The sequence below is a fragment of the Lynx canadensis genome, chromosome E2, assembly GCF_007474595.2.
Source record: "Lynx canadensis isolate LIC74 chromosome E2, mLynCan4.pri.v2, whole genome shotgun sequence".
Lineage (NCBI taxonomy): Eukaryota > Metazoa > Chordata > Mammalia > Carnivora > Felidae > Lynx > Lynx canadensis.
The window spans coordinates 59,122,031-59,147,389 of NC_044317.1; the positions used below are offsets into that span (position 1 = coordinate 59,122,031).

Below are 25,359 nucleotides of genomic sequence, written 5' to 3' on the forward strand. Positions count from 1 at the left end.
CTAGAGAGCCCTTCAACCCAGAGAAGGGGGCAAAAGGAAGAGACAAAAGTTCTGACCACCACATTCAACCAAGGCAGATTCTGGGAGATGCTCTTGGTCCCAACTCAAGCTCCAAACCCAGAATCTGCATATCCAAGGGGGCAAATAGATGGACTTCAGAGAGCCTTTGTAATCTTGCATAAAACTGAGTGTGTGAGAGAGAGAGAGAGAAAGAGGGCAGGGAACTGGTGTGGTTTTCTGGGAATATGGAATTCATAGATTTGATCAGATTTTCAGTAGGATCAGTGACATGCTCCAAAAAGTACAACCGAATTGGGTTGGATTGCATGTTTTCATTTGGTGGGTTTTAGACAAGGAAAATATGGTGTAGGGTGGCCAGGCTTCCCTCTTTTCCAAGTATTAACACTCCTGGTCTCCAGTTGAAAAGTGGGGATGATAATTGGTTCCTTCAGCCAACCTCCCAAAAGTCAGATGGAGGGGGAGAATTTGGATGCCCCAGGCAGCTGGGATCCCTGGGGGGTTTTGACTTTGGGGTAAATGTGTCTCCAAAGGGGTCCAGGACTCTTAGAATGGGTCACAGCTTCTCTTTCTGGTTCCTTATCCCGTCTTGGGACTTATGGGGTGCCATGAGGTACACAGGACGACCTGATTGATTTCGTATTCTCTCTGAACCTTTATTGGGAAAATGACCCCTGCTGGCCACCATCGGACCTCTCCTTCCCGCTGCTTGAACATCAACAGTGCTGAAAGGTAAGACTCTTGTTCCAGCTCTCTCAGTTCAGTTTGATTGCCCGTGTCAGAGGGAGGGTAATTTCTGCTGTCCTTCTTCTCCTGGCTGCAGCCCAGCTCCCAATCTAGAAACATAACAACTCCAGTACTAGATAGAGTATCTTGAAAACAAAATACCATATCCCTTCCTCCCCTCTCCCAACCACACACACACACACACACACACACACACACAATCATCTCTAAATACAAATGCAATTATTATTATCACAACATATTACTATTTCTTTTTTTTTAATTTTTTTTTCCAACGTTTATTTATTTTTGGGACAGAGAGAGACAGAGCATGAACGGGGGAGGGGCAGAGAGAGAGGGAGACACAGAATCAGAAGCAGGCTCCAGGCTCTGAGCCATCAGCCCAGAGCCCGACGCGGGGCTTGAACTCACGGACCGTGAGATCGTGACCTGGCTGAAGTCGGACGCTTAACCGACTGCGCCACCCAGGCGCCCCAACATATTACTATTTCTAACATGCCTTGGGCCAGGAATTAGGTTAAGTTCCCCGACCCCTCTGTATGCATTCTTCCTTCATTGTTGCCACAGCTCCAAAGGGGACATAATATCTGCATTTTGCAGAGGCATTGTGAGTTCCGTGAGCGGCCCAGGATCACCCTGTTAGTAACACATATAACCAGGATGTCACATTCAACTCCCATGCCAATACTCCTGACGACAAGTTACTACCTGATTACTTTAAGTGATATGGAGGGTGGTTTTGTGAATACAGAATACAGAAGCCTCCCCCAACAAACAGCAGAAGTCCTTGGTATGTAGGAAACCTCACCCCAACCCCACGATGGGTGTTAACATCCCCATTTTGCAGATGAGGATGTAGGGGTTTACAGAGGAGGTCGGAGAGCTCTGAGGTTGAATTCTTGCACTCACTTACCAGCTGCATGAGGTGTCAAAAGTCCCATGATTTCTCCTGAGCGATCTTCACAGGCAACATGGGGCCAACGGTCTGATCTGAGGGGGGTGGCATGAAGTCACCGGAAGTAAAGACTGGGCACTTCCTTCTGGAGTCAGTAACGGCTTGTTCCCCCATCTCTTCCTACCATGGTGGGGGAATGGTCCCTCCCCTCCCCAGCTCACTGAAGCTCCCTCCAAAATCAAATGCAGAGACTCCAGCATCTCACAGAGGTCTGGGTCTCAGCCTGTAACCGCCCACCACGACCCATGGTTGACCCTGCTCCCCAGCCCGTTCCTGACCCTCAGTATCTCATCTTATGTTTGGTCTGTGGCGCCATCTCCGCGATCCCACCATTCTGTACCGCGTCTGTGACCTTGGCTGCCAACTCCTCTTCTGCATGGGCTGCTGCCAGGAATCCTAGGTAAATACCATGCCACATTCGTGATGGCTTTGGACTGTGAACTTTGATGGGCGAACCTTGAGCATGAATTTCTGAGCATCCACTATGAGCCTGGACCCATCCTTGAATGATGGGAACCCAGAGATGGATCAGAGATGCTCGTCCTTGAGGAACTCAGACGCTGGTAGAGAAGAGACGCAAATAAACAGATTATATTAGACATGCAGGCTAGTGAAGATGGGGAAAAGGGACAGTGGTGGATATTGGGGGACACCCTAAATCATGCCTGAGCCACCGTAGCCATACTTGCCAAAGAAGAGAGGTTGTTACATCTGTTGAGTTGGAGAAATCCATTAATTAGGAATATTTCTTTGTCTTGTACTTGCATACCATGTGGTATATCTTCTTCTTCAGGTATGATGAGCAGGTTGTCAACGGACGGTAAGTAGGGAGCCTATATCCTTAGGGTGTTTCTCTTGTCTGCAAGGACATGCAGACTTAACAGAGTCATTGAGGTTGTTATTTATTTACTTAAAATAAGTGTGTAATTATCAATTTGTTTATTTTATGTCCTATTCATTTGGGAAGAACCATTCAGAGAGCATCCAGTCCCATTTTGTTTCTCTGAGTTTTAAGGTGATAGAAATTTTTCTTGCTGTATGGCACAGTTGGAACTTTCCCTGGTAATTGTTATGCTGTAGATTTATATAAAAAAAATAGTATATGCACGTGGAAGAAGTCGAGGGGACGTAAAATAAAAGTCAGAATCTCCTCCTCATCCCGTCCCAGGTCTGTCTAGAAACAGCTATGAGTAGTCTCTGGTTTATTCTTAACCAGAAAGAGTAACACATATGTATGGATATCCTCAACCATCTGGGTTAAAGAGGGTATGCATTTCAGTGGCAGAACTTGTCTCTTTCCTTCAGATACCTGAATGATATTTCACTGACTCACGTCATTTAATGGGTCTTTTCTGTTTACGGGACTTTTGTTTACCTCTTATTTTCGTTTCAGTTTTGCTTCAGTTCATGTTTATGCCATTGTGAGCAGTGCTACAACAATATCCTTGCACTTTTTGGATTTTCTCATGTTTGCATGTACTTATGTGTGAGATACACTCCTAACAGGGAAATGACTGGGTCAAAGGGCACTGGCATTTAAAATTTGGACAAAGGAGGGGCGCCTGGGTAGCTGAGTTCGTTGAGTGTCCAACTCTTGGTTTCAGCTCAGGTCATGATCTCATGGTTCGTGGGTTCAAGCTCGCATTTGGCTCTGCGCTCACAGCTCGGAGCCTGGAGCCTACTTCGGATTCTGTCTGTCTGTCTGTCTGTCTCTCTCTCTCTGCCCCTCCTCTGCTTGTGCTGTCTCTCTCTCAAAAATAAATACACAAATAAGCATTAAAATAAAATAGAATAGAATTAAAATAAAATAAAATAAAATAAAATAAAATAAAATAAAATAAAATAAAACACTTGGACAGAGGATAAACAGATTTACCCTCCCATCAACAGCCAACAAGAATGCTAATGTCTCCACACGTTTGGTCACACAGGGAATTATATAACTTCTTGATTTTTCAGTGGTGGGATGGCTGAAAGAAAATGGGTCCCCATTTTGTACAAATGGAGAGACTGGACATCAGTGGGGGTTCTTTCCCTCTCTCCTTCCCTTCCTCCTGTGTTGCCTGCAGGGCAAATAATTCAGCTCTCCCTGACTCCCATCCTCAGATAATCCATTCACATCAGCCCTCTGTGGACCAGACCACCCTCCTTGGAAGGGCAGCTGCACTTTGTAAAAAAGTAAAATGTGTTTCTTCTTCCAAGTGCCAAGCACCTGTCGGGAAGCAGAAGATCAATGTAATAAAGCCATTATTAGGTGTAATACCCTCAACCTGAGTCATAGGCTCACGGGGCTGGAGATCATGTGACCCAGTGTACAGCTGGGGAAACTGAGGTCCACAAAGAAGCAGACTATCAGGAGTAAAGTGGCAACTAACAAAAGTTTCATTAAGCACCTTAACAAAGCCAGTGTGTGTTTAGGGCTCCGCGTGCATTGTTTCTTTAGCTCTTAGAACAGAGGTAGACGCCATCATCATCTAAAGTGACGCTGTTTGCCCAGGACATTCCTGGTTTTAGCATGAAAACACTCTCTGCTGGGAACCCCTCTGGTCCTGGGCAAGCCTGAATGCCTGGTCATCCTGTTAGAATTCCATTTTTACGACAAGGACATTGAGGCACAGAGAGGTGAGGTAAGTTGCCAAAGATCACAAAGCTAGTGTTTGTACAGCCGAGATTTGGACACGGGTCCAAGCCTTTCAGTGCTGCATGGCTGTTCTCAGGATGAAGTCTGAGGGCTTTCAAATCGCCTACAAGGCTCTGCTCCAGATACACTTGTGCGTGGTCATCTTATATCATCGTGCCCCTATGTGAGTGTGTGTGTGTGGGGGTCTCTCGCTATCATTCCAAAGCCTGGGCTCCTCCCCACCCAGGACCATGCCCATGCTGTTCCCTCTGCCCAGATGCTTTTCTCTCCCTGCTTCCAAGCGTCGTCACATGGTTAACCCCAATCACGTTTCAGGTTTCAGGCACAGCAGCGATGCCTCCAGGGCGCTTTCCCTGGCACCCCCACAAGGTCAGCCACCACCACCACCACCGGCTTACAGGCTCCCCCTGCCCCCTGCAGGTTTACCCAAACACACTCACCCTGCTTGTACCCCATAGATGACCCTTGTCACTGCTTCCCTGAGCATAAGGACCTTGCCCGCTTTGCTGTTCGTGTGTCCTCACATAGTAGATGCTCCGCCAAGATTTGTGCGGGAGATGGGGCGCCTGGGTGGCTCAGTCGGTTGAGCGCCGACTTCCGCTCAGGTCATGACCTCGCGGTTTGTGAGTTCGAGCCCCGCATCGGGCTCTGTGGTGATGGCTCGGATCCTGGAGCCTGCTTTGGATTCTGTGTCTCCCTCTCTCTCTGCCTCTCCCCTGCTCGCTCTCTGTCTTTCAAAAATAAATAAACATAAAAAAAAAAAGATTTGCGGGAGGGAATGATGGAGCAAACGGTGGAGTCTGAGTCTTCATCTATCTCATCCCCAGTGGTCTTTCCACCACTGCTCTCTTCTGACCAGTCAGGGACACTCCTTTGCTGGTGTCCAGGATCCCAGTCTTTTTTTTTTTTTTAATGTTTATTATTCCTTGAGAGAGAGACAGAGCATGAGCAGGGGAGGGGCAGAGAGAGAGAGGGAGACACAGAATCCGAAGCAGGCTCCAGGCTCTGAGCTGTCAACACAGAGCCCAACGCGGGACTGAAACCCATGAACCGTGAGATCGTGACCTGTGCCAAAGTCGGACACTTAACCGACTGAGCCACCCAGGCGCCCCTAGGATCCCACTCTTAATGCCTATGTCTCTCTCTACCCTACACCTCCCTCGGAACCTGGCTGCCTGCATTCTCCCCTCCAGATAGGACAGAAGAAGAAAGTGAGTACTGTGACCATTTTGACTTTGTGTCCTTGAGATCATACTCGTAACTTTCTGTGGGCAAGGGTGGGTGCAGACCCTGGTGTTTAGATATTGGCCTGGGGTCAGGAGCATAATCAGTACAGGCAGATTCCACCGAAGGATCTAAGCTGCAGTGTCTTGGCAGATGTTTAGCAACTGCCTCTTGGGGAGAAGGACAGGTGGGAAAGGGTACATGTCTACTGCTCCTCCGAGGCAAAGACTTGCCCTAGAAGAAAGGTCTGGGACACAGTTGGGCTACACAAATGTTTCTTAAAGGAAAAGAATGTTCCCTACAACTGCTAATGCGTGGTACTTTTACTCATTGGAAGGAGTCAAAGAGAAATAATATTGGAGCATCTATCTCTGTCTCATAATGGCACTGTGAGCCAGATGGAGCCTAGGTTAGAAGACGTGGTTCCCCAAACGAGCTGATAATCAGAAACTTGAAAGAACAAAACACAAATTTCTGTATTCCACCTGCAATTTTGGCATGAGAATACCAAAGAAAGGGATCTTGAAATCTGTTCTTTCAAAAGGTTTCTCAGGTGATGTGATTCAGATGGTTTGGGAACCAATGAGCTAGAGTAGCAGTTGGCAAACTACCACCTGGCCCGCTGCCTTTGTTTTTTTTTTTTTTTAAATAAAGTTTTATTGACACCTAGTCACACACATTCGTTTATGTATCCTCTATGGCTGGTTTCTGGTTGGCAAAGCAGTTGAGTAGTCATACTCAGATTGTGTGGCCTGCAAAGCCTAAAATAGATACTATCTGGCCCTTTACAGAAGATGTTTGTTGACCTCTGAGACTTTGTTTAAAATTAAGAGCCCATCTCAGATCTACCTAAGGAATCAGGACATCTGGGGCGGAGCTTAAGGCTCCTTGTTTGTAATAAGCTTCCCAGGTGTTGATTCTTAATACACATATGGACCCACCAACTTCAACTCAACAAGCAGATTGTTTAGGTGGGGCCCATCATGATTTATGGGGGTGAAGTGGACAAATAAAGTAGTGCTCCCCCCTTCATCTCCAGTATCAGCCTCAAGTCCCGCTTCTACTCGCCCCTTGAGAATGAGAGGCGGGGATTCACTGGTACCCACCTGCATTGGGTCACTGTCTGGCTCTCCTAGAGACCCCTAGGAACTGTATGAATCTCCCTTCTTTCACTTATAGAGCAAGGTAATGATATCCTTATTATTTTAAGATAGCTTCCCTATGACCGTGAGATAGCTAGGTATTTCATAAAATACAATTAAAACAAAAAGCAGTACACACACACACACACAAAACCCTGGTATGTTTTACTTACAAAAATCTGAGTATGTTCTACAGTCCAGTTACTGGTATTGTGCCAATGTTAACTTACTGGTTTTGATAAAGTACTACGGTCATGTAAGATGCCACCATTGGGAGAAGTTGGATGGTGGTTACACAGGACCCCTCTGTACTATTTTTGCAATACTTTGTGAGTCTATAAATAGTACACAATAAAAAGTTAAATGCAACTTTAAGATTACTTAATGAAGGAATAATGGAGTGTACTTGGGGAGGTATTAATGTTATCCTACTCTCTTGCTCTCTGTTTTCCATATTGACATCCTGACTTCTGGTTCTGTGGTGCCCTACAGTGAAAGGTAAGTTAGTTTTCCCTTTTCTAGGGGTAACTAGGATGTATTTGGGTGCTATGAAGTATAGAAAACAAGAATGAGAAGGGGATCTTTGTTCTCTTTGATTCAGGGACCAGGTTGAGAGACACCCTCTGCTAAGGGAGGTCACAATCCACTGCCCCACAATCCACTGCCCCACCCCTACGGGACGAACTGTAGGAGTCCACATGACCCCTGAGGCTGCAGGGAAAACTGAGAGAGGGTGTCTGGGACTCATGTGGGTTGAGGCTGCAGGTGTGACTGGGTATGGAAGCACATATGCATATAAGGTCCCCAGATTTTATCAGACTCTCAAAAGCCAACGACCACTGCCATAGAATACAAGGATGTATTGAGTTTTGTGTATGTGTGCAAAGAGCTACTGGATAAAGAGATCTTGAGAGTGTAGCCTGCTCTTTCCTCCACCTGTCTCTCACCTGACCCTCAGGAGATAGATGAGATAAAAAATGGGTCAAGGGGATCCTTTGCTGTTAATCCTCTTAATTTCTGGGGGATGAATCCCCAAGGAAAATGGTACCCAGGGATTCTGGCCACCTGGATAAATGTGTCTCCAAAGGGGATAAGTGTAAGTCAAAGCAACCCACCCTGGTCCCCAGCGCATCCCATGAAATCTGGGGGGGGGGTACCCTCCTTTCCCTCCTATGGGGGGGCCTCTTTTGAGAACCATCAGGGTGGGGTGAGCTAAGAAGGAACCATTAACACCTTCTTCGTCTTCTCTGTTTCTGTCGCTGCCCAATGACCCCTTCTGGATTCTCTCCTTGCTGCTCACATCTCAACAGTATTGAAACGTAAGATTCTTATTTCACATTGCTCCCCCATCCTCCACTTTGTTCCCTTTCTTATCTCTGCTAAAGGGTCCATTCCTAGCCAGGGATCATCTCTTGGATAATTTTTTTTTTTAACCCAGGGACTTGAAAAACTAGCTGTATACTACTTTGACTTTCAAAAAGGTGGGGTATCCTCTGGGAACCAAATCAGGGCTCCCCACAACTTGTTCACAAAGTAGGCATTATTCACCCAAAGTGTGCAAGGTGCCGACAACATGGGGACACTAAACACATGGAGAGGGATGGTGGCTGCCTGCCCAGCCTAACCCTGACCCAATGCAAGTCCCTTAAGCCATTTGATTTCCTCTCTGACCCAGACAATGAGGCTTTCAAAGGTCTCCCCTGCTCACTGCTAAGTCCTAACTGATCACCACAAGCCACCTGGGCTCTGTCCTCATGCGTTCCCAGTCTCCCCATCTTCTTATCTAGTGATTTGTTTCCTCCTTATGGCCTCATCGCTCATGACCCCATGGACTCAACACTCTGGACCTTGTCTGCCACCATGGTCTTGCCTCCTGGGACCACCCTTTTACTTGGATGGGTGACCTCAGAGATCCTAGGTAAGAATCTCACTCCATGCATGCCCTGGGATTTTGGTGAGAATATCTTGTCTGGTGAGAATATTCTTTGACACTTCAGTCTGTGCCAAGACCATGCAGGGCGGTGGGAACCCCAAAGATGAATCTGACATGCTCAGACTTGTACATGAGCTCATAGTCTACTGGGGGACAGGTGGTTATTATGCAATATGGATCAACGTCCTGCCCGTGGTGGCAAGGAGAAAAGGTGCCCGCAACCCAGCAGGGCTTCTCGGAGGAGAGCTAGCTTGTGGCGAGCCTGTTGAACCTGTTGACCCGAGAGCACTCGTCATGCTGCTTTTTGTAATTCAGTCTGTGTGTTGTCTTCCTTAGGTTTGCTGAGCCTCCAGGTGCTAAGCGGTAAGTAGTGGCTGTGCCGTTTGGGTCCCACTATTTGTTCTCACTCCTGTGCACAGAAACACAGAGCTCTTTGTTTTTTAAATTAGTGTTGGAAGAGCCTTTAGATATAACCAAACCCTACGCTCTCTCCTCATCGTTACCATCATAAGTGGTTTAACATTTTTGTCATTCATCCAACAAACGCTGGTTAATATTAGCTCCTCTGTGCTAAGTCCTGTTCTAGGTGTTGGGGAGATAGCAGGGGACGAAACAGACAGAAATCTGTGCCTGGATGGACCTTGCATTCCAGGGAGAAGAGAAAGAAAACAAATAAATAGGGTAGTTCAGTCAGTTAAGTGTCCGACTTCGGCTCAGGTCATGATCTCACGGTTTGTGGGTTCAAGCCCCGCATGGGGCTCTGTGCTGACAGATCGGAGCCCGGAGCCTGCTTCCATTCTGTGTCTCCCTCTCTCTGCCCCTCCCCTGCTCGTGCTCTGCCTCTCAAAAATAGACGTTAAAAAAGAAAAAAAAAGAAGGGGGATAAGAGTCTGTTGGATGTTGATGAGTCTTAGGAAAACACTGGAGAAAGGAAGAGGGAAATAGAGCTGGGACAGGTTGACAGGCGTTCAGAGGGTGATGATGGAAAGTGACATTTCAGCAAAGACCTGAAGGAGGGAGCCAGTCGAGTGCACAAGAGTGCTCCAGGCACAGGGAACAGCATGTGCACAGGCCACAAAGGAGGAGAGTGCCTAGGAACAGCGCAGGGAACAGCGTGAGGGAGGAGAGTGGCTGGGAACCGAGGGACAGCAAGGAGACCAAGGAGGTCACTGCATCCCCCTCCCTCCCCAGGCACTAGAAGCACTATATCCATCCATCTCAAGCTCCCTTACTGATTTCCTCCCCTCCTCCTCCTCCATGTTCATCTTTAGAAGAAACAAATGGTTGCAAGGAAGAAGGTAAGTCATGGATCCGCTAAAATCCAACAGCCCCATGGAGAAGACCCCAGGTAACCGCGGGCACAGCTCCAGTACCTGCGGAGGTGTCCTTCTGTCCAAAGCGTTCTGTTCCTTTGTGCCACTCGTGGGTGCCAAGGAGGCCCCACCCACTGAGGTAGGTGTGGGAAACATTCCTGTTCCCCCTGGAAATAACACGTAAGTCCCGAGTGTCAGGGCTGCGTGGCCAAAAAACCAAGAGAGGGGAAACGAGGCAATAAGAGTGAGCCTCCAGGGGACCCAGAGTTTGGCCATAAGCACTTTAAAAAAGCTTATGATTATTAAGTTCACAAAAATAGATGAGTCATTTCACCAGAGAGTTATAATTTGTTTTAAAAAAAAAGTCAAATGGCCATTCTAGAATTGAAAATATGTAACTGAAATGAAGAGTTCAGGGGTTGGGCTTAGCAGAAAGCACGATTAGTGAGCTAGAAAATGGGTCAAGAGAAATTATTCTAAGTGCAGAACAACGGATAAAAGAATAGAAAAGTACAGAAAAGGGGCGTCTAGGTGGCTCGGTAGGTTAAGCGTCTGACTCTTGATTTGGGCTCAGGTCATGATCTCACGGTTCCTGAGTTCGAGCCCCATGCAGGGCTCTGTGCTGACATTGTGGAGCCTGCTTGGGATTCTCCGTCTCCCTCTCTCTCTGCCCCTGCCCTGCTCTCTCTCTCTCTCATTCTCTCTCAAAATAAATAAACAGTTTTTTAAAAATTAAAGAAAACAGAAAAAAGCATAAAATAAGAGACTTATGAGAACTGGTGAAAATTTGTAACACATGTGAAATGAGAATTTAAGAAGGAAAAGCAAGAGAAAATGAAGCTGAAGTGATAGCTCAAGAGTTAATGGCCAAGAATTTTGCATCTTGATAAAAAAATAACCATCAAGCAACAGATTCTAAAAGCTCTGAGAATGCCAAAGGGAATGAATATAAAGGAAACCACTTCTAGGAACACTGCTGCAAAATAGTTTAAAACCACACAGGGAACATTTTTTTTTTAATGTTTATTTAGTCTTGAGAGCGAGAGAGAGAGACAGAGCATGAGTGGGGAAGGAGCAGAGAGAGAGGGAGACACAGAATCCGAAGCAGGCTCCAGGCTCTGAGCTGTCAGCACAGAGTCCGATGTGGGGCTCGAACCCACAAACTGCGAGATCATGACCTGAGCCGAAGTTGGACACTTAACTGACCGAGCCATCCAGGTACCCCTGGAATCCCCACCCTATTAATATAAAGAGGGAAAAAAATCATATTATCATCTCAACAGATACAGGAAAAAAAAAAGATAAAATCCAACAGTCATTCCTGATTACAAAATAAAATCCCAGCACACCACGGATGGAGAGAACATCTCCATAGGACAAAGAGAAGCCCCCCCCCCCCCCCCCGGCAAACTCACAGGGAACAACCTGTTCGATGCGGACATCGTGACAGATTTCCCAGCCCCCAGCTCGTGAATGGACGGCTTTCCGGGTCACCACTTCTATTGCCCATCGTACTGGGTGTTCCATCCTGTGCACGTCCTCTCCAGGCAAGAGAAAGGACCTGAAAGTCAGAAAGGAAACTCATTTTACATAGATGTTACTTTGTACCTACACGGTCCTAAAATGCTTATTGCAAAAATTTGGGGCTTTCTGTAATACTTGAACAAGATGTTTCGGATGACAAGGGCAGGGAAGGACGTTGGGGAGGTGAAAATCACATTAGGTCTGGGGCGCCTGGGTGGCTCAGTCGGTTGGGCGGCCGACTTCGGCTCAGGTCATGATCTCGCGGTCCATGGGTTCGAGCCCCGCGTCGGGCTCTGTGCTGACAGCTCAGAGCCTGGAGCCTGTTTCAGATTCTGTGTCTCCCTCTCTCTGACCCTCCCCTGTTCATGCTCTGTCTCTCTCTGTCTCAGAAATAAATAAACGTTAAAAAAAATTTTAAAAAAAGTTCGGTAAACAGGAGCACCTGAGTGGCTCAGTCGGTTGAGCGTCTGATTTCACCTCAGGTCATGATCTCCCAGTTCGAGGGTTCGAGCCCCGCGTCGGGCTCTGGGCTGACAGCTCAGAGCCTGGAGCCCGTTTCAGATTCTGTGTCTCCCTCTCTCTGACCCTCCCCCGTTCATGCTCTGTCTCTCTCTGTCTCAGAAATAAATAAACGTTAAAAAAAAATTAAAAAAAAATCACATTAGGTCTGAAGCGGGGAGGCCGCATGCGCATATCTGGGTGTTAGAAAGACCCTCCTGGCACCCTCATGGAGGCTGGAGGAGGCCTGAGGGACAGAAGGGTGAGCAAGAGGCTGGTGAGTAATCGGGGAGGACAGCACGTGTAGCTGGCTGCTTGTCGTGTGGACAGGAGGGATGGGAACCGGCAGCAGGAGACCAAAATTTCAGTTCAGGGCGTCAGGTGGAGATGTGGTGCAGAGAGGTCAGGAGGGGACTTGTGCTGGGAACAGAGATTTCGGAAGGGCAGGGATTTCTGGATGGGGACGGGCATATCCTCAGCGTGCATCCTTCCCACCGGCTTCTCCCAGGGAAGATTTCCCTAGCCACTGCCACCTCCACCAAGAAACCACCCACGAAACGGACCAGATGGAACTTGTTGAAATGCACTTATATGATGGTCACCTTCCTGTTTGTGTCCTACAACAAAGGAGACTGGGTAAGAAGGAGCCTGTTACCTTTGAGGGGGGAGGAGGAAGGGGGTAGGGAGGAGGGAGGAGGGAGGGGAAAGGAGGAGGGAGGGGGGCAGGAAGGAGGGAGGGGGTCAGGAAAGAGGGAGGAGGGGGACCAGGGAGGAGGGAGGGACAAAGAGGAGGGAGGAGGAAGGGGGCAGGAAGGAGGGGGACCAGGGAGGAGGGAGGAGCAGGGAGAAGGGAGGGGGTAGGGAGGAGGGAAAAGGGAAGAAGGATGGCAGAGACAGAGACGGAGGGCACAGAGAAGCGAGGGAGTGAAGGAGATGCCAAGCAAGGGAAGGGGTAGGAAGGAAGATCCCCCCACTCTGTAAATCGAATCACCCCTCCCTCACTGTCTCTCCCCTACCTCCACTCCTCCACCACCAGGCTTGGCTAGGAGACACTCCCTTCTGCACTAACACGGCCTCAGAGACTCCTCTGAAATACTACCATTCATTCATTCTCTGACTCTCTCTCTCTCTCTCTCTCTCTCTCTCTCTCTCTCTCTCCATGTAAATAAGGTAGGTTCTTAAGGACCAAGTCATTTACCAAGCAGTAAGTAGAGGTCTGGGGGTAGAGGTTAGGGGGGCGGAGGCATGGGAATATTACCTGCAAGAAATGGCCAGTAATCATTCATTTCATCCGCAAACTCAAATATTTACACATGCAGCAGGTCCCTTGCTGGATGCCAGGACTACAAGACCCCACAAGGTCCCTGGACCCCACAAGCTCACAGGATAGGGGCAGGACAGAAACAAAACAAACAGTGAGCTCCAGGAAAGGAAGCGAATCAGGGGATCTGTCAGAGCACGCAAAGCGGTGGGCTGCTTTACTGGAAAAGGCGAGCTGAGCTGGCGGAAGCAGCCTGCCTTGAGAGCTGCAGGGACAGCCGTCCTGAGCAAAGGGAACATGCGAGGCAAAGACCCCGAGGCTGAACTGCACTGTGTGCCTCTGAGGGACCAAAGGAAAGTCTGCATGAGTTGGGAGAGCCAGAGGGCGTCCAGGTCACAAAGGGGCCCCATAGACCATGGCGAGAAGGAAGTTTTATTCTAAGTTTGGTGGAGAGCCATCCACAAGATCTGACATCAAGTAGGAAAGGGTCAGTCTGGGTGCTGAATGAGGACAGGGCAAGAGCGGAAGCAGAGAGATGAGAGAATGAGGTCCGAGTGGCCCGGCGGAATACCTGGTGATGAGGTAGTGGAGATGAGGAAGACCACCTGGTGGTTCTATAAGAAGTGCCAATGGGGGGCGCCTGGGTGGCTCAGTCCTTTGAGCGTCAGTATTCAGCTCAGGTCATGACTTCTTGCCTCATGGCTCTTGAGTTCGAGCCCCTGAGCCCCTCGTAGGGCTCTGTGCTGACAGCTCAGCTCAGAGCCTGGAGCCTGCTTCGGATTCTGTGTCTCCCTCTCTCTCTCTCTGCCCCTCCCCTGCTCACGCTCTGTCTCTCTCTGAAAAATAAAATAAAAATGCTAACGGGTTGCATGTGAGGGACGAGGAAAATGGCACCAACGAGATGAGCCTCAGGCTTGGACTTGGGCCCTTGGTTAGACCGGTGGTTCTCCAGTGGGGCAACCTTGCCCCCCAGAGGGCACAGCAGCGTCTGGGGATACTGTTGGCTGTCATGACTGGGGACGGGGCGCTACTGGCCTTTAGTGGGAGGAGGCCAGGGATCCTGCTCAACACCCTGCATTGCATAGGCCAGCTGCCGCCCCCAAATAAACAGTGATCCAGCTCAAAATGTCAGTAGCGATCAAGCTGAGAAACCCCAGGGGCGAGGACGGTGTTACTGATGAGGATGGGAAGAGCTGGCTGGAAGATGGGACAGAAGGTGGGAGGTGAGGGCGACAGACCAGCAGGCCCTCAGGGTGTCACAGCAACAGGGAAGGGGAGAAAGCCAGGGGAGGAACTTGACCTACCTCACCCCTCCTGTCTCTTTCTCTGTTCCCGGTTCACTTCCTCCTCAACCACACAAGTGTTACTGTCACTCCTGCAGCACGGAAGTGGACATCAGGTACGTGACGGCCAGAAGGGCATTTTCTCTCCTCCCAGCCCCTGGTAACCACCACTCAACTCTCTGTGTCCGCGTGGCTTGGCCGGTTCTGGACGGATAGTGTCCTAGACGTGGAACCACACACCACGTGGCCCGTGTCACGCTTTGCGCTTTCCAGGTTCATCCAGGAGGTGGCAGGGGTCACGTGTCCGTTCTTACGGGGGCCGAGCAGTCTGGGTACACCTCATCGGCCGGGGGGACCACATTTCGTTATACGTCCCCCAGAAGGGCCTTTGAGGTGTCTTCCGCCTTTTGACAGTTGTGAATAGTGCTACTGTGGACATCTGTGTGCAGGCCTCTGTCTGAACACTTGTTTTCAGTTCTTCCGGGTACACACTTGGCCGCGGGGTTGCTGCTGTTGAACTTGATTGAGGAGCTCAGCAAGCTTTTGTTGAGCGATGATTCTATGGTGGATCCTTGAGTAGCTAAAACGGCTAAATGGTGAATTTTATGCCATGTGGATTTTAGCTGTTTTAAAAACCTATAAAAAGTGGGGGAGGCTGTAGTTTGAGGACCCCCGCACTGCGCTGTGAGACCCTCTGGGAGCAAGTCCACCGGACGGATGTACCCCGGGGACCCCAGCACGCACAGCAGACCCTGTACACTCGCTCCCCGCCCCAACCTGGCGAGGCTCCAGTGTGCCAGGCTGGGGGTACCGGAGCCGGGGGCGCGGTGCTGCAGGGGGCACGGAGGGGCCGGGGGCGCAGAGCGGCCGGGGTCACGGAGAAGCGGGGTCACGGAGGGGCGGGGTCTCAGAGGGGCGGGCGTCCCGAGGGGCCGGGGTCATCAAGGGGCGGAGTCACAGAGGGGAGGGCGCACAGAGCTGCCGGGATCACGGAGGGGCGGGGTCACGGAAGGGCCCGGGGTCACGGAGAGGCGGGGTCTTCGAGGGGCGAGCACCCCGAGGGGCCGGGGTCACGGAGGGGCGGGGTCACCGAGCTGCCGGGGCACAGACGGGCTGCGGCAGGGGAGGCCCTCGAGGTCACGGAGAGCGCCCTCTGGAGGGTGACTGGCAATCAGGTGAGTGTCCTGGAAGGCCGGACGGTGACAGACGGAACTGGAGGGGCGGCCTCCTCCCTCCGCGTGGTCGCAGGAACCCTTCGGAGGGGGAGGCACCTGCTGGGAGTGACCAGGTGGAGCCCCCCCAGCTCAGACCCCGGGACGCGCGTTCCAGTCGGTGGAACCACCGAGCGGCGGCGCAGAGCGAGGCACATCTACCTTTCTCCCCGCTCTCTTCCCTCCCCCAGGAACGACCCCTGCTGCTCTTTCTAGCGACCCTGCTCCGTCCCCTCTGGGCGGTCGCCAGTCCTTCATCTGCCCGCTAGTCTCTCCTCCAAGAACCCTGTCTGCCCGGGACCGCCAGTTTGGAGAGTGACGGACTGGGTCCTCTGAGGGGTGACACCTGTCTCTGCAGGAAGGTGTCCCTGAGGGTCCTGAGGAGGTGGACCCAGGGCGAGCGAGGGCCCTCAGGGGGCTTTCCACACCGCTGTCCCTGGCCTCTTCCCCCCCCCCCCCACTGTTTCTCTAATTAAATGTACACTAATTGAGACCGTGAGGGCTCAGTTCTTCCATTCACGCGACACTGAGAATTGATACCTTCGGGGGGGGGGGGGGGGGGAAGGGGGCCAAGAATGATGTATACCCCTTAATTCTGGCAATCACCCCATGAAGAATTCTGTTATGCTGTCCCTGTTACAGGTGAAGAAACTATAGCCCAGAGGGATCGATAACTTGTCCAAGGTCACACAGATGACAGGTTTGACTCATTCCAAAGTCCTTTTTTTTTTTTTTTTTTTTTTTTTTGGTATAAAGATTTAAGTCTCCCAAATGAAGAAATAGGCATCTGAAGATGTAGTGATCTCGAGACTAGGCTATGTCCCAACTGTCCCACCTGCGTGGACTTTTGCCCATGTTTGAGGATGTCCATCGTCCTGGTTGAGAGCTTGGGCTCTAACGAGGAGACGGGTTTCTTGAGTGCAGATCTCGGTGCCACCCCTTACTGGATTGAGACCTTGGGGAAGTTATTGTCTCTCTGTACCTCATTTTGTCATCTGCAAAATGGGGGTACTGACAGAGTAGAAGCCCTCTTATTATCATGATCAGAACCGGTCATTTGTTCGTCACAAAGTTCATTAAAATGGCTAATTAAAACTACTTTAAGGGGCACCAGGGTGGCTCAGTTGGTTAAGCGTCTGACTCTTGATTTCGGCTCAGGTCAGGATCTCACTGTTCGTAGCATCAAGCCCCAACTTGGGCTCCACGCTGATAGCGGGGAGGCTGCTTGGAATTCTCTTTCTTCTCTCTCTGCCCCTTCCCCACTCATGCTATCTCTCTCAAAATAAATGAATAAACATTAAAAAAAAAAACTACTAGGGGCGCCTGGGTGGCGCAGTCGGTTAAGCGTCCGACTTCAGCCAGGTCACGATCTCGCGCTCCGCGAGTTCGAGCCCCGCGTCAGGCTCTGGGCTGATGGCTCAGAGCCTGGAGCCTGCTTCCGTTTCTGTGTTTCCCTCTCTCTCTGCCCCTCCCCCGTTCATGCTCTGTCTCTCTCTGTCCCAAAAATAAATAAACGTTGAAAAAAAAATTAAAAAAAAAAAAAACTACTTTAAGACATACAAATGTACACTCATTTGGTCTGATGGAACCGAAGTTTTGTTTTGTTTTTATTTTTTTATTTTTTTGTTTTGTTTTGTTGTTAGTACGTGTCTATAGACCTACAGTGTTCAATTTGTCCTTTCAAGGAGGAGCAAAATGACAAGCATTCTTGCAGAGTGGTTGGAAGGTAGAAATTTTCTAGACTAAAACAAGTGAAAAAGTCCATTCTTACAGCTGTCTTACCCATTCGAATTTAATACATTTTTGTCATTCTGCTTTTATTTTATTTTATTTTATTTTATTTTATTTTAATATTTTATTTTATTTTAAGGAATTTAATATTTAATTTAAATTTATTTAATATTTATTTATTTAATATTTATTTTATTTTATTTTAAGGAATCTCTACACCCAACATGGGGCTCAAACTGACAACCCTGAGATCAAGAGTCACACACTCCACTGACTGAGCCAGCCAGGAGCCCTGGTTCAGGCATTTTAGAAAGCACTGTGCCTGCCATGGGCTTTCCAAAGCCCCGGACACCAGCCAGTGCTTCTGAGAGAGAGGATGGGGAACATCAGTGACCCCAGGAGTCACTTAAAACTCGTGTCTGCTGGGGCACCTGGGTTGCTCAGTCAGCTAAGTGTCCAACTCAGCTCAGGTCATGATCTCACGGTTCATGGGTTTGTGGGTCCGAGCCCCACATCCGGCTTTGTGCTGACAGCTCAGAGCCTGGAGCCTGCTTCCATTCTGTGTCTCCCTCTCTCTCTGCCCCTAACCTGCTCACATGCTCTATCAAAAATAAACATTAGGGGCGCCTGGGTGGCGCAGTCGGTTAAAGCGTCCGACTTCAGCCAGGTCACGATCTCGCGGTCCATGAGTTCGAGCCCCGCGTCGGGCTCTGGGCTGATGGCTCAGAGCCTGGAGCCTGTTTCCGATTCTGTGTCTCCCTCTCTCTCTGCCCCTCCCCTGTTCATGCTCTGTCTCTCTCTGTCCCAAAAAAAAAAAAAAAAAAAAAAAAAACGTTGAAAAAAAAATTAAATAAAAAAAAATAAACATTAAAAAAAAATGGCATCTGATTGGGGTGCCTGGGTGGCTCAGTCCATTAAGCACCAGACTCTTGATCTTGGCTCAGGTCATGATCTCACAGTCAGTTGGGGCTTGTCCAGTATGATGAGACACTTGCCAGCAGGCCAGTCTGAGGACCCAGATGGGGTCCTCCAGGACCAGCCAAGAGGGTCCTTGGCTGTGCACAGGATAGAAACCAAATGTGAGCTGGCAGGCTGTGAGAGCAGACTTTATTGAAGGTAGAGAGAGAGTGTAGGTATAGACACAGTGTGCAGGAGACTCAGGAAGGTGAGAGCCTCGGTTTTGCTTGAGGTTCGGGGTTTTCTATTGAGGATTGTGGTCTGGACTACAGGTCCTCTCAGGCATCCAGGAATTGGTTAGAGCAAAGACCAGGGCTCAGGTGTTATTCCCTGGAGGCAGATCTGGGCGTGGAGTGGTCTAGCCCCAGTGGTAGAGGTCTAGAATGCGCATGTCACGGCTTTATTGGGTCATTTTCCCCTGGTCCTTCATTAGATTTTGCCAGTTCCAAAGAGGTGATTAACTCCTTGTCCCCTACAAGGAGGACATACATTATTTGCAATATGAAGCATGTGTGAAGTTGGGGGTGCAGGCCCTAGCAAGAATAGAAAAGGAGCAAGAAGCAGGTTTTTATGGAGTTCTTCGGTTTCTCTATCTCAAAATGTGATTATGTTTGTTCTTGGCAAATAGGATGCCACCTTTCCCGCCCCCCTCGTGGGAAATCCACTTAAAGAAAGAGTGGGAAGGCAGTCAATAAGGAAACAAAGGCTTGACTATACTCTTCAGAGGGTGATTGCACACACTGAGGGTAATTTCACATGCTTGAGCCCCAGTGACTACTTGAGCATGTAAAACTAGTTTTCCAAGTCAACTAAAGTCCTGAATTAAAGGGGGTGGGGGTGTCACTGGGTTGGCACAACTGTGTCTGAGCTCAAGGAAGCTGTCATCATTTCTTACAGCAATTTGTATACGGACCGGGTTGCTACTTTAATAAAAAGAACGCGTATCTTTATGACCTTTGTACATCCAGTCACCTTCCCATCTTAAAAACATTTTTTCTAACATTTATTTATTTTTAAGAGACAGAGCACAAGCAGGGGAGGGGCAGAGAGAGGGGGAGACACTGAATCCCAAGCAGGCTCCAGGCTGTCAGCACAGAGGTTGATGTGGGGCTCGAACTCACGAACTGCAAGATCATGACTTGAGCTGAAGTCACTTAACTGACTGAGCCACCTGGGTGCCCCCAATCACCTTCCCTTTGATGGTGGTGCTGGTGGTGGTGAAGTGGGGCTCTCTTAAACTTTATCTAAAACTGAGTTTTGTTAATATGCCAGCTCATCTCAGCAATCAATATCAGATCCCCCCCCCCAAGTATTACTGAGGTATAATTGACATATAACATTCTACTAGTTTCAGGTGTACAACATGATTTGGTATTTGTATATATTGAAAAATGATCACTGCAATAAGTTTACTTAACCTCCATCACCACATGTAGTTACATAATTTTTTTCTTGTGATGCGAACCTTAAAGATCCACTCTGGTAGCAACCCTCAAATACCCAGACATCAGATTTTAATCACCTGGTGAGAGTTTATGAGGTGCCCAAGTTATTTGAAAATAGGACCAGTGCTTGGGAAAACCCCTTAATTTTTTTTTAATGTTTATTTATTTTTGAGAGAGAGACACACAAACAGAATGCAAGCAGGGGAGGGGCAGAGAGAGAGGGAGTCACAGAATCTGAAGCAAGCTCCAGGACCTTGAGTTGTCAGCACAGAGCCTGACGTGGGGCTCAAAGTCACAAATCATGAGATTATGACCTGAGCCAAAGTCAGATGCTTATACAACTGGCCACCCAGATGCCCCTAGGAAATCCCCTTAAAAAGCAGTGGTTCTTCAACGGGGCTGAGTTTGCCTCCGAGGGGACATTTGGCTGTGTCTGGAGACCTTTTCTGTTGTCAAGATTGCTGGGAGGGCTGAGGGTGTTGCTCTTGGCCTCTAGTGGGCAGAGGGATGCTGCTCAACACCCTACAATACACAGGACAGCCCCCACCCCAAGGAATAATCAGACCCAAATGTCAATTATACCGAAGTTGAAAAACATGGGTTCACTTCTTTCTCTACTTGCTCAAAACATGAAGTCTGCGGCCAGCTCCCTGTTTGGTCATAGCTGTCTCCCTGGCACTAGCATTTATCAGACATTTAATAACGACCTGTTAGATGAATCAACGGATAGCACGAACCTGTCATCAAGGCCCAGAGCAGGCAGGGGGAGGTGGGACGCTCCTGAGAGCTCAAAGGGACCTAGTTTGCCTGGAGGCAGGCTTGACATGGAAAGTCTAGGTTTCCAACCAGTGTGGAGCAAGCAAAACAAATGGGGAGCAAGTAAAAACGAGTGAACGACCTGCAGCGAAGTCTCTGAGCACTTTCTGAAAAGAAAGCACCCTAAACTGACCGGTCAGAGGAGTCCCTTCCGCCCCGCTCCCCGGCTCCGCCCCGCTCCCCGGCTCCGCCCCGCTCCCCGGCTCCGCCCCGCTCCCCGGCTCCGCCCCGCTCCCCGGCTCCGCCCCGCTCCCCGGCTCCGCCCCGCTCCCCCGCTCCGCCCGTCCCCGGCTCCGCCCCGCTCCCCGGCTCCGCCCCGCTCCCCGGCTCCGCCCCGCTCCCCGGCTCCGCCCCGCTCCCCGGCTCCGCCCCGCTCCCCGGCTCCGCCCCGCTCCCCGGCTCCGCCCCGCTCCCCGGCTCCGCCCCGCTCCCCGGCTCCGCCCCCGCTCCCCGGCTCCGCCCCGCTCCCCGGCTCCGCCCCGCTCCCCGGCTCCGCCCCGCTCCCCGGCTCCGCCCCGCTCCCCGGCTCCGCCCCGCTCCCCGGCTCCGCCCCGCTCCCGGCCCCGCCCACCGCTCAACCTCACGCCTCCCACCTCAGGCGCATGTGCCCACTGCCTTCCCTCAGGGCTCGGCGCATGACGTCACCACGCAAGGGGCGGGCGGCGAGCCAGAGGTATTACCATGGCGACCGCGGCCAGGTCTGCGATGCCCGCTGTGAGGGCAGAACCCCCTGCAACCGACCCCAAGGCTCGCGAACGGGTCGGCACTGTGGCAGGACCTGGCAAGCTGGGCCAGGGGAAGGAGGCGAGGACGCCTGCGTCGGAAACCTTTCTCACTCCCAGGCACCTCCTGTTTCTCTGCCCCTTTGAGTCTACGACACCCAGAAGTTTCTGGGCCTCGCTTTCCTAGGTCGTCAGTGTGATGGTTGCCCTGGAGACAGCCAGACGCCGGAAGCTTGACGCATAAGGCGGGGCCAGGCTGGAAGGAGGATTCCGACTGGCAGAGATGCCACACCGCAGGCTTTGAACGACAGGTCGGGGGCGCACATGCGCGTTGAGTTGGCCGCGCGCCTTCGCGGTCTGTGGTGTCCAGGGGTCCGCGAGCCTCGGTCGCCTGGGCAGTGTCGCAGGTCGCGCTGGTGGAGGGACGCCGAGTCTGCGCAGGCGGGGCGCTCCGGGCCTCGGTCACGAGTCCAGAAGTGCCGGCTCCAAAGAAGTGCCTCCGGAGGTGAGTGCGACCCCCGGTTATCCCCGGGTTTCCGAATGCAATGCCCAAGCTCCTAGTAACAGCCCCCACTCACCGACATGTGACGTCATAGCTCCCATCGAGGGGGAGAGGGCAAATTTGAAGGTGTCGTAGATTCTGAGTCGCCCACTTGTACCCCCCCCCCCCCGCGACGGGGAGTTTGGGTTGGAACCCTTTCGTCCTCTGTAGGCCTCAGTTTCCCCTTTTGTGAAATGATCTTTGGAGTTACTCTGCCCCTTACTAGCTCTGAGACCCCGGGCGAGGTGCACACACTCTGTGCCTCGGTTTCCCCCAAATTGAGGGGGATGATAGAATTTGACTCTCTAATGGAACCTTAGGACAGTGCCCCGCACACCGTGACCTCTCAAGTATTAGAGTTTGATTGTCATCGTCGTCATCTTTGGTTTGGGGATTTGGACAAGTCCCTCGCCTACTCTGGAGTCTCGGTGTGTTGATTTGAGAAATGGACGTAGTGGGTTTTGTGAACGTTAATCTCGCTTCTCAGCACACAGCCAATGACTGTCTAACCGGAGGGATGCTACGGGGTTTGGTGGTAGGACCCTGTAATTCCAGAAATCTGCCCTTGTCACGTCCGCTGCTGCACGACCCTGGTCAGTTCTCGTCCTTGAGGAGCTCTGAGTTTCCTCAAGTGGAAAATTATGGGGACGGACTTCTAATTCTCACTCTGGTCCAAGCACTGGCCCTAACTTTGCTTGGGCAAGCTATCCTGTCCATCTTCGCGTCATCTGTAAAATAACCAGGGGGAGCTCAGTTGACTTGGAGGTCACTTTGAATTGCAGTCAGAAGATCTGGTGTCCCTCTCCTCACCCCACCTTACCCTCCCTTTGTATCCAGCGTCTTATTCTTAGTCTCAGATATGCCTTCATTGCCTTTTTTTTTTAATGTTTATTTTTTAATGTTTATTTATTTTTTTATAACTTTTATTTTTTTTAATCTATGAAATTTATTGTCAAATTGGTTTCCATACAACACCCAGTGCTCATCCCAAAAGGGGCCCTCCTCAATACCCACCACCCACCCTCCCCTCTCTCCCACCCCCCCTCCCTCCCACCCCCCCATCAGCCCTCAGTTCGTTCTCAGTTTTTAAGAGTCCCCTATGCTTTGGCTCTCTCCCACTCTAACCTCTTTTTTTTTTTTTTTTTTTCCTTCCCCCACCATGGGTTTCTGTTAAGTTTCTCAGGACCCACATAAGAGTGAAAACATAAGGCATCTGTCTTTCTCTGTATGGCTTATTTCACTTAGCATAACACTCTCCAGTTCCATCCACGTTGCTACAAAGGGCCATATTTCATTCTTTCTCATTGCCTTGTAGTACTCCATTGTGTATACAAACCACAATTTCTTTATCCATTCATCAGTTGATGGACATTTAGGCTCTTTCCATCATTTGGCTATTGTTGAGAGTGCTGCTATAAACATTGGGGTACAAGTGCCCCTATGCATCAGCACTCCTGTATCCCTTGGGTAAATTCCTAGCAGTGCTACTGCTGGGTCATAGGGTAGGTCTATTTTTGATTTTTTGAGGAGCCTCCACACTGTTTTCCAGAGTGGCTGCACCATAATGTTTATTTATTTTTGAGAGAGAGAGACAGAGACAGAGCGTGATTGGGGGAGGGGCAGAGAGAGGGAAACACAGAATCTGAAGCAGGCTCCAGGCTCTGAGCTGTCAGCACAGAGCCTGTCGTGGGGCTTGAACTCACGAACCATGAGATCACTACCTGAGCTGACGTAAGATGCTTAACCGACTGAGCCACCCAGGTGCCCCTAATGTTTATCTATTCTTGAGAAAGACACACAGAGTGTGAGTGGGTCCGGGACAGTGACAGAGGGAGACACAGAATCCAAAGCAGGCTCCAGGCTCCGAGCTGTCAGCACAGAGCCCGACACCAGGATCGAACCGACTGAACCAACCAGACGCTCCAGTTTTGTTTTTTTTTTTTAATTGTCTAGCAAAATTGGGCTAAGTCATGTTTCCCTTGCCCTGTCTCTGAAATCAGGGTTTAACTAGGTCAGTGCCCCTTATGACCTCTGGAGGCCCAAATCCTGTGGTCAGGAAGTTATTTTTTCATTTCTCTTTCAGGCTTTCTCAGTGAAGAGGTAAGTTTATCTGTAGCAGCTTAACGCTTACCAATCCCTTGTATCAGGTTATATCTGTTTTCATTGTATTTACTGTTAGGACTATCTTTATGGCAGGTGATACTGGGTTTCCATTTGGGGCAGTATATGAAGTTTCATCTTAAAAATGAACTTAGGGGGCGCCTGGGTGGCCCGGTCGGTTGGGCGTCCGACTTCGGCTCAGGTCATGATCTCACGGTCCGTGGGTTCGAGCCCCGCGTCGGGCTCTGTGCTGACTGCTCAAAGCCTGGAGCCTGTTTCGGATTCTGTGTCTCCCTCTCTCTGTGACCCTCCCCCGTTCATGCTCTGTCTCTCTCTGTCTCAAAAATAAATAAACGTTAAAAAAAAAATTAAAAAAAATGAATTTAGTACACAGGGACACCTAGGTGGCTCAGTGGGTTAAGCATCCAACTTTAGCTCAGGTCATGATCTTGTGGTTTGTGAGTTCACACTTGATGTTAGCCAAAAGGCCGAGAAGCGATTGTGGTCTGTGAGTTCAAGTCCCGTGTCTGTCTCTGTGCTGACAGCTCAGAGCCTGGAGCCTGCTTCGGATTTTGTGTCTCCCTCTCTCTCTTCCCCTCCCCCTCTCTCCTCTGTCTCTCTCTCTCAAAAAAAAAAAAGTTAAAAAGATTTTTAAAAAGATTTTAAAAACAAACTTAGTACAGGGTGACTGGCTGGCTCAGTTGGTGGAGCGTGTGACTCTTGATCTTGGGGTTGTGAGTCTGAGCCCCATGTTGGGTGTAGAGAGCACTTAAAATCTTCGGGGCGCCTGGGTGGCTCAGTCAGTTAAGCGTCCAACTTCAGCTCAGGTCATGATCTCACGGTTCGTGAGTTTGAGCCCCGCGTCGGGCTCTATGCTGACAGCTCAGAGCCTGGAGCCTGCTTCACATTCTGTGTCTCCCTCTCTCTCTGCCCCTTCCCTGCTCATGCTGTGTCTCTGTCTCAAAAATAAATAAACATTAAAAAAAAATTTTTTTTAAATAAAAATCTTCAAAAAACCACAACTTTGTACATTCATTGGTTCTCAGCTTGGTTTTACATCAGAGCCATTTGAGAGCTGTTAAAGAAGATAATATTGTGCGGGGCGTCTGGGTGGCTCAGTTGGTTAAGTGTCCAACTTCAGTTTAGGTCATGATCTCACAGTTCATGAGTTCGAGCCCTGCATCAGGCTCCATGCTGGCAGTGCAGGGCCTGTTTGTGATTCTGTCTCTCCCTCTCTCTGTCTCTCCTGCACACACACACTGTGTGTGTGTGTCTCTCTCTCTGTCTCGAAATAATA

General features: G+C 50.0%; 1 protein-coding gene across 1 annotated transcript; it reads left to right on the plus strand.

Moving 5' to 3' along the window:
- The first annotated feature begins 14,381 nt into the window (after positions 1-14,381).
- Positions 14,382-16,069, plus strand: LOC116737783 (protein argonaute 2-like). The gene is made up of 3 exons (XM_032591304.1): positions 14,382-14,479; positions 15,186-15,714; positions 15,869-16,069. The coding sequence occupies exons 1-3, from the start codon at positions 14,382-14,384 to the stop codon at positions 16,067-16,069; spliced, it is 828 nt and encodes a 275-aa protein (XP_032447195.1).
- Positions 16,070-25,359: the final 9,290 nt, after the last annotated feature.